Source organism: Cydia amplana, chromosome 11, assembly GCF_948474715.1.
Source record: "Cydia amplana chromosome 11, ilCydAmpl1.1, whole genome shotgun sequence".
Classification (NCBI taxonomy): domain Eukaryota; kingdom Metazoa; phylum Arthropoda; class Insecta; order Lepidoptera; family Tortricidae; genus Cydia; species Cydia amplana.
This window is the reverse complement of record NC_086079.1, coordinates 779,404-792,879: the sequence shown is the minus strand read 5'-3', so window position 1 is coordinate 792,879 and position 13,476 is coordinate 779,404. Positions and strand designations below refer to the sequence as shown.

Sequence of the window (13,476 nt, the reverse complement as noted above, 5' to 3'; positions counted from 1 at the left end):
GTGTGCTTTAGATGCGTTTTGCGTTAACTGTTTTTATGTTGCCGGAATTCTCTTTTAAATATATTTTGATTAATCGTAAAGATCGATACCTTTTCTTCTTCAATAAGGAAAGGAAAATACTAACAAAAACGTCTAAAATAGATATATGATGAGTATTAAGTAAATCTACTGTCATTTCATAGGCATATGGGTATAGGTACACTACTGGTCTATAGGTTTCTAGTTTTGCGCTAATCGGGTCTAGTATCGGAATTATTACTACGAGTATATAAAACAATTTTAGGTCTAATAAACGTGACAACTCACATGAACTGAGCAAGATGTTTTTCGGTGTTTACCTTAACGACATTTTGTCGAGATAATTTGTCATGTCATGTGGATTGTAACAAATTATTTTATGAATTACTTTAGAGTTAAGGCTTACATGCTGTCTAGTGTCTATCCAGGCCTTGCTATGATAATGGATACGCTAATCATATTTTTTTCTTGGATTTTTAGATAAAATAATTTAAAAAATGCACTACGGACTTTTTGCTATCAAATTACGAGCCGGTATTTCAAATGCTTAGTTTAGGTGTAGGAATCTAGACTAGCTTCATACTGTGACTCCAATAAATATGGCTCATACATGGGTAATTACGGCTATACTACATTTGTGATTTCATTTCGTTCCAACTAAAACAAATTAATATTGAGTAACATTTATCAGGTAACTAGACATTATTGCGTTCTCTATTCTATTGGTGCGTCTGTTATATGTTAAAGGTACTAAATGTAGCTATACCTACTTAAATGTACTTACTTACCGTAATACACAATATACGTTTGAGATTACGCGTGTATATTAGTAATTGTGCATGGTATACCGTTAGTTTGGTACCTTTCTTTCGTCTAAACGTGTCAAAGTATTTACATTTCTCTCGAAATCCCCATATTTACAATACTTATATTAAATGTATATACATAACAGCAAAAAGTGCGCAAAAACGATCTCACAAAATATGCATTTGAGCAATACGTATAATACATTTACAAAAGCATTTTACATAGTCAATAATCTAACGAACAGGAAATTATATTTAGCGGAACATTAAAAAATAAGATAATAATAACATTACCTATATCTAATTAAGACTAACCCCTTACTAATGAATAAAAAAAACAACAAGTAGGTATTAATGTCTGTATCAACTACACGGATGAATATACACCCTTATAAATAATAGGTTATTGCTATAAGACAAATTATTTACAGTAAGAATCACGTATAAGTTCAAGACATCAAAAGTGGAACTGAGGAAAACGAAACCTCTACACGATGGCTATCTACATATATTTAGTACTAATTGTTAAAATCGTCAACACTCCTGAAGAACCATTACATTATAATTATATCACATTAGATTAGAATTTTGTATACTCAAGTGTCACCAGACAGCTGTCAAAAACTTGGACATTGCCGAGTACGCAATTATTCAAACTTTCACCGTAACGCACTCTTATTGCTAAAGTAAAACTGCACTTTATTCACGTAAACACAGAGTTCATTTTCAATCGGAATTATCATGGCATGTCGTGCTTAGTATCCTAGTATCTTCACTTAACAAAGATCGGTCGTACCGCCTCTGTCGGGCGATTTTAGGCCTCCCGGGTCCTAATAGAGGTGCTGATATCGCGTGTGTCGGCATTCGATTTAGGTCCTTCCGACCTTGTAATAGAGGTGAGGTTACGCTTGAAGATTCATCGCCTTCATCATCTGATAGCGCAGGATAGCTTTCTTTCATTTTCAAACTTCGCTCCAAACGTCGAAGGAATCTAAGCAATCATAAAAGTCAAATTAGTATTTAGTAATTTTTAATCCAAACTGCCCTTTAAATATTACAAGAAAATAGTATGAGTAATATGAGTTTACCTAATTTGGTTGCTGATGGTCCTTAGTTTATTAACTTTGACAGGTTTTCGGGAGTCCTCCGTTAAATCGAGACTTGATGAGATCTTGGATGACGTATCCTGTAATGAAAATTACTGTGAGAAAACAATAAAACATTTATAGGACGTATACACTTTTTTAACATCTGTTATACTCATGCTTCAAGAATGAGATGCTTATGGTTACTAAACTAATGAAGACTATTTGCTACAGAAAATAGTTTCGAATGATTGAGTACTCGTAGTATTCGTACTGAGCCATACAGTATAATTACGAGTATCATATTGTCAAGCACATTTGTACGGAGTGTATACTACATACTAAAATAACGTATAGGTTACGAATGTTACGATACGAGTAGGGGGTAGTAGATATGAATGTTTTATGTAGGTGTATGTATGTTTATATATGTAACATGTTTGCCCTATGTGGACCCAATACTAAATAGGTTTTATGAACAACAGGATGCGATATCGAGCAAGAAGTAACATTACTTTGGCAGGTATGTTTGGTCATTATTCAGCTAGTCAAAGTTTCAAAACGATTAAGAAAGTTATTGGTTATCGTCTATTTAGGAGAGACAGCACCGAATTATAGTAAAGCTTCTTATGCCTATAAACAGTATATCGCATCATTATGATAGTGTGCCAACCATTTGTTATGGACAACTGGCAAATTAGTTCACCTTTTTCTTGTAGACTGCACTAAATATTTATGTAATACTACAAAAAATATACTAGAACGTAAAACTGAACTTTTAATAACATAAAAAGCTTTTAATAACGGCAAAAGGTACCTTATGGCGGTTGGCGCTTACGCTATTATTAACGCCGCTCCATTATTATTGCGGCCGCCATAAGATACCTTTTGCCGTGGAACGTCACATATCTTTACTATTTCATATCTAGTGAATCTCTAATTCATTTCCCGAATCGCGCCGATAAACTTAAACTCTGACTAGTTGAATCGTGTTAAAGGTTTGTATGTTCTGTCAATAGTTCGTCAACAGACAGCTCCGCATGCAAACGCCAACGTATATGAAGGCTCTAACTTCATAGATCACCTCGGAACTACGGCATTTCTGTCTTCTGAGTGGTTTCCGCAACCTAGCCGGCTCACTTGGCTGAAAATAACATAATTGCTACACACCTAGCCATTGAAACATAAAGGCGAACTAAGAAATAAGACATTCCACGCGTATCATTTATTCAAATCTCGAAGATATATATTGAATAAATAATTGGAAATTAGTAAGTTACAGTTAACTATACTTACTATAGTTAAAAAACAAATAAAAAGAGCTGATAAAATTAACAAAAAGTAAGTAATAACTGTGAAAAGGACAGCTCAGTTAGTAAAATGCGAAAATAATGCGTGGTTTTTACGTAATTTTAGAGATTGCTATGCGAGATTTTGCTTTGGTCGAATATAGTGTCTAAAGTGCAAAAACTACATTAGGTAAATGTAAGTGTTAGTCATTGTGCTTAAGTATTACTACCTACAGACAATTCGACATAAGTAAACACTGTGAATGTGTAAGTGTAACTATTGAATATGTTTAAATTATTTAACACATTGGACTTTTGGAAAATGTCTCATTTGAGTGTTATGACTGCAGCATATTGTAAATGTACTTAAGTATGAAATAGCATATTATTAAGGCTGGTCTATGTAAAAAATTAATTGAATACCTAGATCTAAGAATAAATAAATTGTGCTTTTAGAGGTAAATTAATATACCTAACTCAGTCGACATCTTTTAATTAATAATGTAGGTATGCTTAACTTGCTTTACCTTAAAACTATAATCACGGCTACAGCAAACTACTTTTTACTTTACAATTACCTTAATTTTACGATTAAATTAGGAGAGCCGATCCCTATTCGAAACAGAATTAGCCCAGGAGGCCTATTCAAATTTTACGAATTGATTTAATTTTGACATTTCTATGTAGGTATTTAAGTATTAATTATTTAAATATATTGATTGAAATATATTGAGGCCTACGTCCAAAAATGGACAAACCCACATAAAAATACTACTTAGTACTAACTTAGTTTTAATTTCTTTTCTTTGTAACTTTAAAATCAAAATAATATAATTCTAAACTCTAAATCTTTGTAACACTTATATTTGGGAAATAAAAGGCTTTTATTATTATTTATTATTATTATTGATTGAAATGTATTTGTTATATTTATCATCGTCTAGTTACCACAGGGGTCGATTTGTGTAAGATTGTCCCAGCATATTTATTAATTTTGAAGTCAGAATAGGCCTCCTGATCGGGACAAAAAAAGATTTGTTTACCTGCATATCCAAATCAGGCGGCAACCTCAGTTCCCTCGCGGAGGCCACAGAGGCCACCGAGGCCGCGGACACCGAGTCCTCAGAGGACGAGGAGGACGGGGGCGCCGGGGCCTGCGAGCGCGAGCGCCGGCGCCCGGACTTTCGGCCTCGGCTCCCGTCGCGGGGCCCTGGCACCTGAGGAAACATGTAATTATAGATTGGATTTTTTGTGGTGAAACATAAGATGATTATATCATAAGTGCCAGAAGAATTAGAATAGGCCATGTCACAACTAGTATTTTCGACCAAATGTATAACACAAAAAAAAAAATCGATTTCGTTGTATGTCCGTTTAGCGGACTGCAAGAATTCGCAAAAATAAAAAAAAGTATTGAAGTGGTTTACTTACCTCTAAAAGATTATGCATGGAATGCGGCATATGTGGCAGTGCTGACTTAGTCGTGCCCGTCGCCTCATGCGACACAGTCCTCGTCGTTCTTCTATCTCGTTTCCTCCCAGACTTCTTCTGCGTATTCGTACCTCCTTTACAGCTTGTCCCTTTCACACACTCTGAACTTGGAAAGTCGTAGAGTCCATCAGAATCGGTAAAAGGTAATTGTCTCCCGTAGAACTGTGGTGAGAATCGACCTAAGCTCGCCTTGTCGCTTAGCGGTGATTCGCTTCGGGAACTTACAGGGCTTAAAGGCCTGGTAAGGTCTGTAAGTAATGTAGGTGGTCGTAGACTCGCTTTCTCATCTAGCCCTCTTTCTACGCTCAGGCATTTGACGATTGAGCATTTAGTAACGCCACTGGGAGAACATAATGTTTGTGGCACATCTAATTCTTTCAAAACTACGAGAGTCTCCATTTCTTTAGCGCTGGACGGTACATCGTCTACCCTTTCATCTGTTCCTATGCCTTCGTCATTAGATTCTAGCAAAGGATCGTCTGAGAGCGTCTCTGAGTCGGATCTTCCTCGTCTCCTTTCCTTGGAGTCATCGTTAGACGACGCTGGACTCGAATTGGTTTTCATTAACGGTCGTCTTCTTTGAAAACATGACGGTCCCCCACCTGAGCCAGGATCTTCCATTTCAGACGGGCATAACGGATTGCTAGATCCACATCTCGATGGTCCTGGGCTAGCCATGGAGCTATACCCTGATGAGGAAAGATTGGACTCTGATGGAGCTCGTTCCCCTCTGGCTGACATTGAGAATGGGCTGAGATAACACATGTTCATCGTTGGAGGTGGTGGTCTTGGTGACAAAGGTTCATCTGATTCCTCGCTGGCGTTGTAAGTGACTGTTATCAAAGGGGGAGGTTGGAACTCTAGATGGGGTGGCGTTCTTTTGGGAGGTGGGGAGCCTGGGGATGGTCGTTCGATGGTGAGGACTGGGACTCGGAGGGATGGTGGTGCGGGGGATGGGGAGGACATTTCCCGCTCTGAGTCTTGGCTGTGGGTGAAGCTGGGGCTGGGTGAGTCTGTTACGTGGGTGGAGGGTGTGGGGGTGTCGCAGCTGAACGCAGGTTGGCGGAACTGTGGAAAATAAACAATGTTAAAATTAAAATTTCGTTAACGACTTCTCCAGTTAATTTAAGATGAAAATAGTTTGATATATTGGTACCGACACGCACTCTTTATAACTGGAGGTGGGGTGGAAACTTAAATAATGTATGTCTATCATCCCGATATATTTTACTCACGGTCCCTATGGGGTCATATCAATGATAAAGCTGGTTTTAATGGTGTAACAATTGAGAGAGAGAGGCGAATGGAACAAATTATGACTGAAATTACAATCACATTCAATTTAAAAGTAGAACGAAGGTTAGAATTCTAATTTTCAAATGGCGCTGACATTTTAATTCTGCGTGGCTTCTCTCTACGTTACGTTTTTTTTTACATTCATTGATTTCATGTTATCATAAAAGATTTCAGACCTTCAATCGCAACCCAGACGTGGGCCTCTCCGGCTTCTCCAGTCGAATCTCATCTTCATCCTCACTCGGCGACATGCACCTGATCTCATTATTATCCAACTCCATCTTCTTCGGCATCCGAGGAGACGGTAGCGGAGTAGGCAAAGGAGTAGGCAGAGGAGTGGGCAATGGTGTTGGCAGCTCGCGGATGGGTGAGAGGCACTTGTTGATGGTCGAAGGGACTTCTAGGAGGATGGAGGGGGGGTGGAGGAGGTTGCTGCCCGAGCCTGAGGATTTATGGGCGCTTAGTGGGTCTAGGACCTGAAACGATAAAAGGAGTATTAGGATAAAATCCTTTGGCTAGAAAGGGGGACTCAAGATAGCGAAGTTTTTTGATAGCCTCACCAGGACACCAGGCCCCTATTTCACCACGGTGACAGATGCGACAATTGTCGACATCACTGTTACTGACGTCACAGGCCTCCATAGACTACGGTAACCGCTTACCATCGGACGGGCGGTGTGCTTGTTTGCCACCAACATATTAATTAAAAAAAAACTCCATTATATCGCCAGTACTTATTTAAAGTACTTATTTTGCGAGGCTAATGACAATTGTCACGAAATTCCGACACAGAACTCATTTCGTGTCAAGAATTACTGAAAGTCGTGAAGTTAAATCGTGTGACAATTGTCATCATCATCATCATAAACTTCGAAAGAGAAATAACTGGTTTTTGCCGATATAATAAAGTTTTTTTAAACAATACAATGATGGTGGCAAACAGGAACACGGCCCGCCCGATGGTAAGCGGTAACCGTAGCCCATGGATGCCTGTGACGTCAGCAACAGTGGACGGACGGTATTTCGATTCTAATGTCATGTCAAAACGACCAAAACCTGCATAACGACATAAATAATATACTGACAAAACTAACTGACTGGTTGACAGACCATAATTTAGAGATCAACTTTACAAAAACCAAAATAATTTAATTTAGACCATATCAAAAAAACGCGTTAGATATTAATTACTCCTTTAACGGACAAACAATAGAATGTGTAGATACGTTCACCCTCCTTGGTTTGAATATTGATATACACATCAATTGGAAATCACATATCCAGAAATTAGCCAGTAAACTTTCGACATTTTTATATGCTCTAAGAGAATTAAAACGATCAACGAACTTCGAATGCGCTCTAGCGGCTTACTACGCGTACGCCTTTTCGTGGCTTAATTACGGGATAATCCTTTGGGGAAATAGTACAGATATAGAGGAAATATTCATATTGCAAAAAAAAATGCATACGCACACTAGCTAATATCACAGTACCAGACAGTTGTAGACCCTATTTTATTAAATATAAAATCCTGACATTAACATCAATCTACATATTTGAAATTTGTAAGTTCGTCAGAAAATATCCTCATTTCTTTCCAAAATTTGAAGACCGTCCTCGACGATATGAAAGTAGGTACAAGCATAACCTGGCGCCACCCGAACGTTCAGAACTACAGCTACACAAAACAAGTCCAAAAATGATGGCCATTAAAATATACAATAAACTCAGTGACGACATTAAACTTCAGACATCAGATAAACAATTCAATAAATTGTTGAAGAACTTATTAGTTAACAAGTGCTACTATAAATTGGATGATTTCTTGGAAGATAAAAATGATCACGAATGTTATTAGCTTTAATTATTACTCATTTTTATTAATTTTATTTCATTTATCTTTTATATATGATTATTAAACATTGTGTAACATAATATTTCTAAATCTTGACATAACTATTAAATAAATTAATATTATATACCTACCCTACAATTTCAATGTTAATTTCAATTTTCAATTATCAATAATATCTACTAGACATTAATAAATTTGTGCTATTAAAATTTAAATTACAATCTCCTAACCATTGTTATAGGACCTAAATTATACAACTATTTCATTAACACTGTCTAGTACCTAGCATAATTATTTTAGATTTAAGACTATTGCTGTGCCCTACCAGGGCCCATGTGAAACTTACTTTTACTATGTAACACCAAATGTAACTACCATGGATGCAATAAATAAACTGATAAACTGATAAACTGATAAACTGATAAACAGTGACATTTGTCGAATTGTCGCACTTGTCGCCATGGTGAAATAGGGGCCTGACCTGCCTGACACGTATTCATCTTTTACCTGTATCTCAATAGTATTATGCGGCCTCGCGATCGGCGAGTCCGGCGCGAGCGAGGGCACGAGCGACGACGCGACCGACACGTCGTCGGCGTCGACAGTGTCGTCTTGCGGCGACGACGCCGTCGGCGTGCTCGACGCCGAGATCCCGCCGGAGGAGGCGCGGGAGATGATGGCGGCCGAGGTGGAGAAGTTGCGGAACATCGCGAGAATGGAGTCAGCGCTTGAGATTTTTGGGGTTCTGTGAATGTGAAAGACATTTAATTCAATTCATTTATTTATTACAGATAACATAACAATAGACAATAAAACATTGATGTTAGAAATGCTGCGCATAGGATGTGTCCATGAAACTAAAAGATACTCCAATCATCGATAGTTAGATAGTTACTAATGAGTATACCCCGGCCGGCGAGAGCAAAAATGCGTCTGCTCCTAGTGCTTAATTAAATATCGACTATTCTATCGACATATTGATGTCGATAGAATAGTCGACTTTTAATTAAGCACAATTTTTTTTTTTTTAAACTGAGCCATTAGTATTTCGTTTTTATTTCAACTTGATACCTCCACGCGTTTCTAAGAATAACCCTAAAACAATTTTAAACTGAATAAATACAAACACTTGGTTTTAATTTTGTTTACAACAATAATTAATACTTCTGCATATCATAACGGTGGTCCAGTACATCGTGTTGTTTTTATCGACTTCGACCAAAGTGTGTGTCCTCGCACTATTAAGCTGTCAACGCATTTTTGCTCTCGCCGGCCGGGGTATGCTAATGAGACGTAAATTGTATCCGTCCATAAGCGGATTTTTTTTCTGAAGCCCATGAAGAAATATCAAATTAAAATAACACTAGAAATAACTCGTCCGCAATCTTTATAGTAAAATAAAACAATGCTTTAACAGACAGTGTACATGATCAAAACCAAATCAATAAGTTATTCGTTATTGAATTGTCATTAGTCATCAAAAATAATTCTAGTAATAAATTCACATATTATCTTACCTGGAATACTTTTTCAAAGCAGCATGCGCTAACGTCAAATCCAAACTCGACATGGAATCACTCCCCTGGTTGCTCGACGTGCTATGCGGCGACCGCATTTCCACCCCCGGCGACGGCGGCGTACTCGATGCCTTTGCCCTCATTCCTCTGTCTGCTATCACCGCCATCGGAATCGCTATCGTGTTCATCATATCCGCGTCGGAGCTTGAGCTCATTTCTGCTGACACCCTATTCAGGAGTCTCGCGAATGTCACTTTCTTTTCTAACTTAGGATCTGATACGTGTCTAGTCGACGGCGATGTTGATGGAGTTGAAGCCTCACTAGCGAATGAGGTCTCTTTATTCTCACTAAATTCCATAAATGCTGGCGCGCTTTCAACAGTACTTAGAGTCCTTTTCTCTGACATTTGTATTAACTCTCCCATGGTAATTTTCTTGGAGTGTTCATTGGCTGTAGCTGGACTTATGAGCTGTTGAAGTATCTGCTTCTTTTCTGCTGCGTTTTTCTTCGTTGGCGTTGAATTATTTCGTTTTTTGCGCGGCGAGGGGGACGCTGTGTAAAAAATTCACGATATAGTATTTGTAATTATAGTGTTCAGTTCTACAAGCTGTACAACATCGATATTGTTAAAAGCTAATTAGATTTTGTAATTTTTATTTGGGGTATTTTCTCATGCATCAAGTGCATCTATAGAAGCTTTTAAAGGGTCTCGTGCCAATTTAGTGTTTCAGTTAGTGTTTATTGTTTAGTTTTGGATCTACTGAAGAGGACTTAGTTTAAGTTTAGGAGTTAAGTGAAGTAGAAATGTTTAATAGCAGAAAGATTTAACAGTAAGCATGCGAAAGCAAAATACAACATACAAATAGACAGAACAACAACCTTCTAATAACCAATAACAATTTACATTAACAAGTAACATTATTGATATAATAGATCATGAAGTAATTTAAAAAGAAGAATCAGATAAAACTAGTGATATTATTTCAATTACAAAAGAAATGGAGGGGCTTATTGATGTTTAAAAGGTTGTTGAAGATAGTTGGACGATCCAAAAAGGTGCTAAGGAAGAAGGAGCTACAATTAAGTTTTGTGCAAGGTCAGGGTGCACACATAACGACCGAGTATATTGGTCAGCATTCCACATCGAGTGTAGTAGTTTATAGCAGTAACCAGTGCTTTACAACGCACGCTCCGCCACGATTTGACCAGATGGCTGTGATCACATGAATGACATTTGAAAATCCAGGAATGTTGAGACGTCTGCGATGGAGTATGAAGATTTGTAGGATGGATGGAATGGCTATGTGTGAAGTATCAGATCGGTGTCATGTGGTTTTGGTTTTTACACTTAACGGTAAAACACGCTACCTCCTGGGACTAGAGCCACGCCGTCATATATTATTTAAAATAATGATATTTGTGCACCGTATGTCTTTATTTATTTATTTATTTTTTACCTCTATTAAGTATATTTACATCCATATCATTATCTATCTTATACATCTTATAAGATCATATACTTCCTTTTATTTCCATTCAGTTTAGTTTACACCATAGCTACTATTGTTCTTTCCAAATTCTAGCATATACAGTTCACACTCACACTTTGTTAACATTTATAACTGTAAGGCGTTTAGTTTTCGACTACAGCGAGTAAGGGATAATGTATCAAGGGTCTGCCTGAAAACCAGCGTTGTAGTAAATAATTAAATATACTGCAACATTATGCTGAGGCAAGCTCCTATTTAACACTCATGAATATTTCTCCCTTAGATGTACAACTCAATTTCTTAGTTTTTAAGTCTACATTTAAGGTTTATCTGTAAAAATGTGTTACACTATCTGTTAACTCTGCAACTTCATGTGATGTTGAATAAAACTTTTCTATGTCTATGTCTATGTCTATGTCAAATTAAAATTAAGACTAGAAATTACATGTAAGAATGAGTAGGAATAACTTTTCTATCACTGTAAGAGTGTTTTGTTACTAATTGATCAAATTATAATCGTTATAATTATCTATTACTACGACTATTATATTCCATAACTAATATATTTTTAAAGCTTTAAAAATACAATATCATCATGAACATGCAAAGATAATGTATGATTGTCGTTTCGTTAACATAAGTAGTGATGCGATCTCTTCGTCTTCATCACTCAGTAAAGCAGTCTCGTATGCCCTTGCATAATCTTTACAAAAAAGAAACACCTTCATATAGGATATTCTATTGTCTTCATCAGCAATTCCACTTCACATGATGCTTTTCGAGAGCAAATTTACGAGTTATTTACTACAAAAAAACCCGAATTTATAATATTAGAAGAGCTCCATCGATTTCTCTGGGGTCTACCGGTCTATCAGATTTAACATGCCATCGATCAAGCCCTGTTCGAGAAATCGGGGAACACACATAAGAATAACCAAAAGGAAAACTTAAAAGAAAGACTCCGACGAATTGATAATCTTTTTGTAGTCGGTTAAAAACCAGTCTCCACCATTCAAAGCAGTCTCGTATATCCCTAAATTAAATGAGGTAAACATGATCATGCACGATTATCGCAGCGGAGCGCGTTCACTCCTTACGTCCTGGCGGCGGCTTTAACAGATCGTCCAAGCTAAACGTCCTCGCGGCTCGGACGCGCTGGTGCGGCGCGGACACGGACGGCTTCCGGATCCCGAGCCGGGTCAGCAGCGTCCGGGGCTCCGGCCGCGCTGGAACAACGGCAGCCGTGTCGGAGGGCGACCACTGACGGTGCACCGACGACAGTTTACCTTCGACAACGTTTGCCAGTTAGATACTCTAATGCCTGCCGCTACTGTCCGTCTACTTGTACTGGCTCATTATTTAGGCGTTTGTTCTATATCATTTTGGTGGTTCCATTTTTGTAGAATTAGCAGTAGAATCTGGTGGTCGTTCTGATTATTTGGAAGAGTTTGTCTGAGCTAACTTTGCACCGAGCGACAGAATGCGCTAGCGCCACCATAAATATCAAATTCCTATAAAAATATGATGTTTTTCGTGTCGCTGTCTCATGTTGTTGCTGCCAAAGTGGTAAAGAGTTGGCTGCGATAGACTCTAGCAGTATATACACTACTAATAAGCAAAACGTCATCAATTTACTGCCGCTTCGTCAAACTGCCCACAAAAATGTTGCGGTTGAAACACCGAATAATGGCCCATGTGTCGGCGATGTGTGTCTAGTTGAGGGGCTCTAAGTTCGATGGTCAGTCCGAAGAACTAATTAAGTCAGACTTCTGAAAGAGCTCTTGAGGAATAGTACTACAGATTACTGAAAAATATAGACGGATAGAATAGATACAACAACATTTTATAGTGTTACTTTAATTGCTGAACTATCAGTATGCCTTCATCAGTCTCGTTAAATAAACGTTGACAATCCGGAACCACAAAATTAGTTCAGCCGTCACAATAACACATGCAAAATATTGCTTTATCTTCACTCTATTCGACTCTATTATTTAGTTTTCTGTGCTCGTATTAAAATAAGGATAAAATTTTGAATTTAAGCCAGGCATTGGGGTAGCTCTTGCATCAGTCGTCAAACGTCTCCTGTCTACGCGGGATCAACTGGCAACGCCGGACGTGTATCGTCCGTGAAGACGTCAGTGAAACGCAGAACTACCGCTACGCACGTACGTGTGTCCGCCGCGTCGCCGCGCGCCTGCCGCTACTCCGCCTGCGGCACGGCCGCGTACCGCTGTCGCCCCGCGCGCGCTACCGTACATATAGGAATGCCAGAGTTTCATGCGAAGACAATCGTTGTTTTAGATTAGTAGATTTTTGAGAACGTAAATGATGATTTTGAAAAGAGACTGATGAAAAACGAAACTGCAATGCAGAGAAGAACTAAAATTATTAAAACCTCATCAAGGTTAAAATGGGGACCAATGACATTTCTTTGGTCAATTATTTAAATTGATACTAACCAAAAAACGTACAAGAATTAAATACAGTAATTAACATTTATTTTAGAAATTATTCTGAAATGAATCTGAACAAAAGCTAAAAGATTCCAAAGATGTTGGAAAATAAAAAACTTAAATAGACAACAAAATAAAAAAGTCAACGACAACATAGTGATCAGCAATGAAA

General features: G+C 37.9%; 1 protein-coding gene across 1 annotated transcript in view; it reads right to left on the bottom strand.

The window, feature by feature from the left end:
• Positions 1-691: 691 nt before the first annotated feature.
• Positions 692-13,476, bottom strand: part of LOC134652291 (uncharacterized) — a 306,378-nt gene continuing 293,593 nt past the window's right edge. Inside the window, exons 24-30 of the mRNA XM_063507464.1 lie at positions 9,358-9,910; positions 8,348-8,585; positions 6,162-6,461; positions 4,630-5,757; positions 4,242-4,415; positions 1,913-2,010; positions 692-1,815 (exon numbers count right to left, since the gene is read on the bottom strand). Of these exons, the coding sequence (XP_063363534.1) occupies positions 1,551-1,815; positions 1,913-2,010; positions 4,242-4,415; positions 4,630-5,757; positions 6,162-6,461; positions 8,348-8,585; positions 9,358-9,910 (2,756 nt within the window). The 3' untranslated portion in view covers positions 692-1,550. The remainder of the gene's footprint in view (positions 1,816-1,912; positions 2,011-4,241; positions 4,416-4,629; positions 5,758-6,161; positions 6,462-8,347; positions 8,586-9,357; positions 9,911-13,476) is intronic.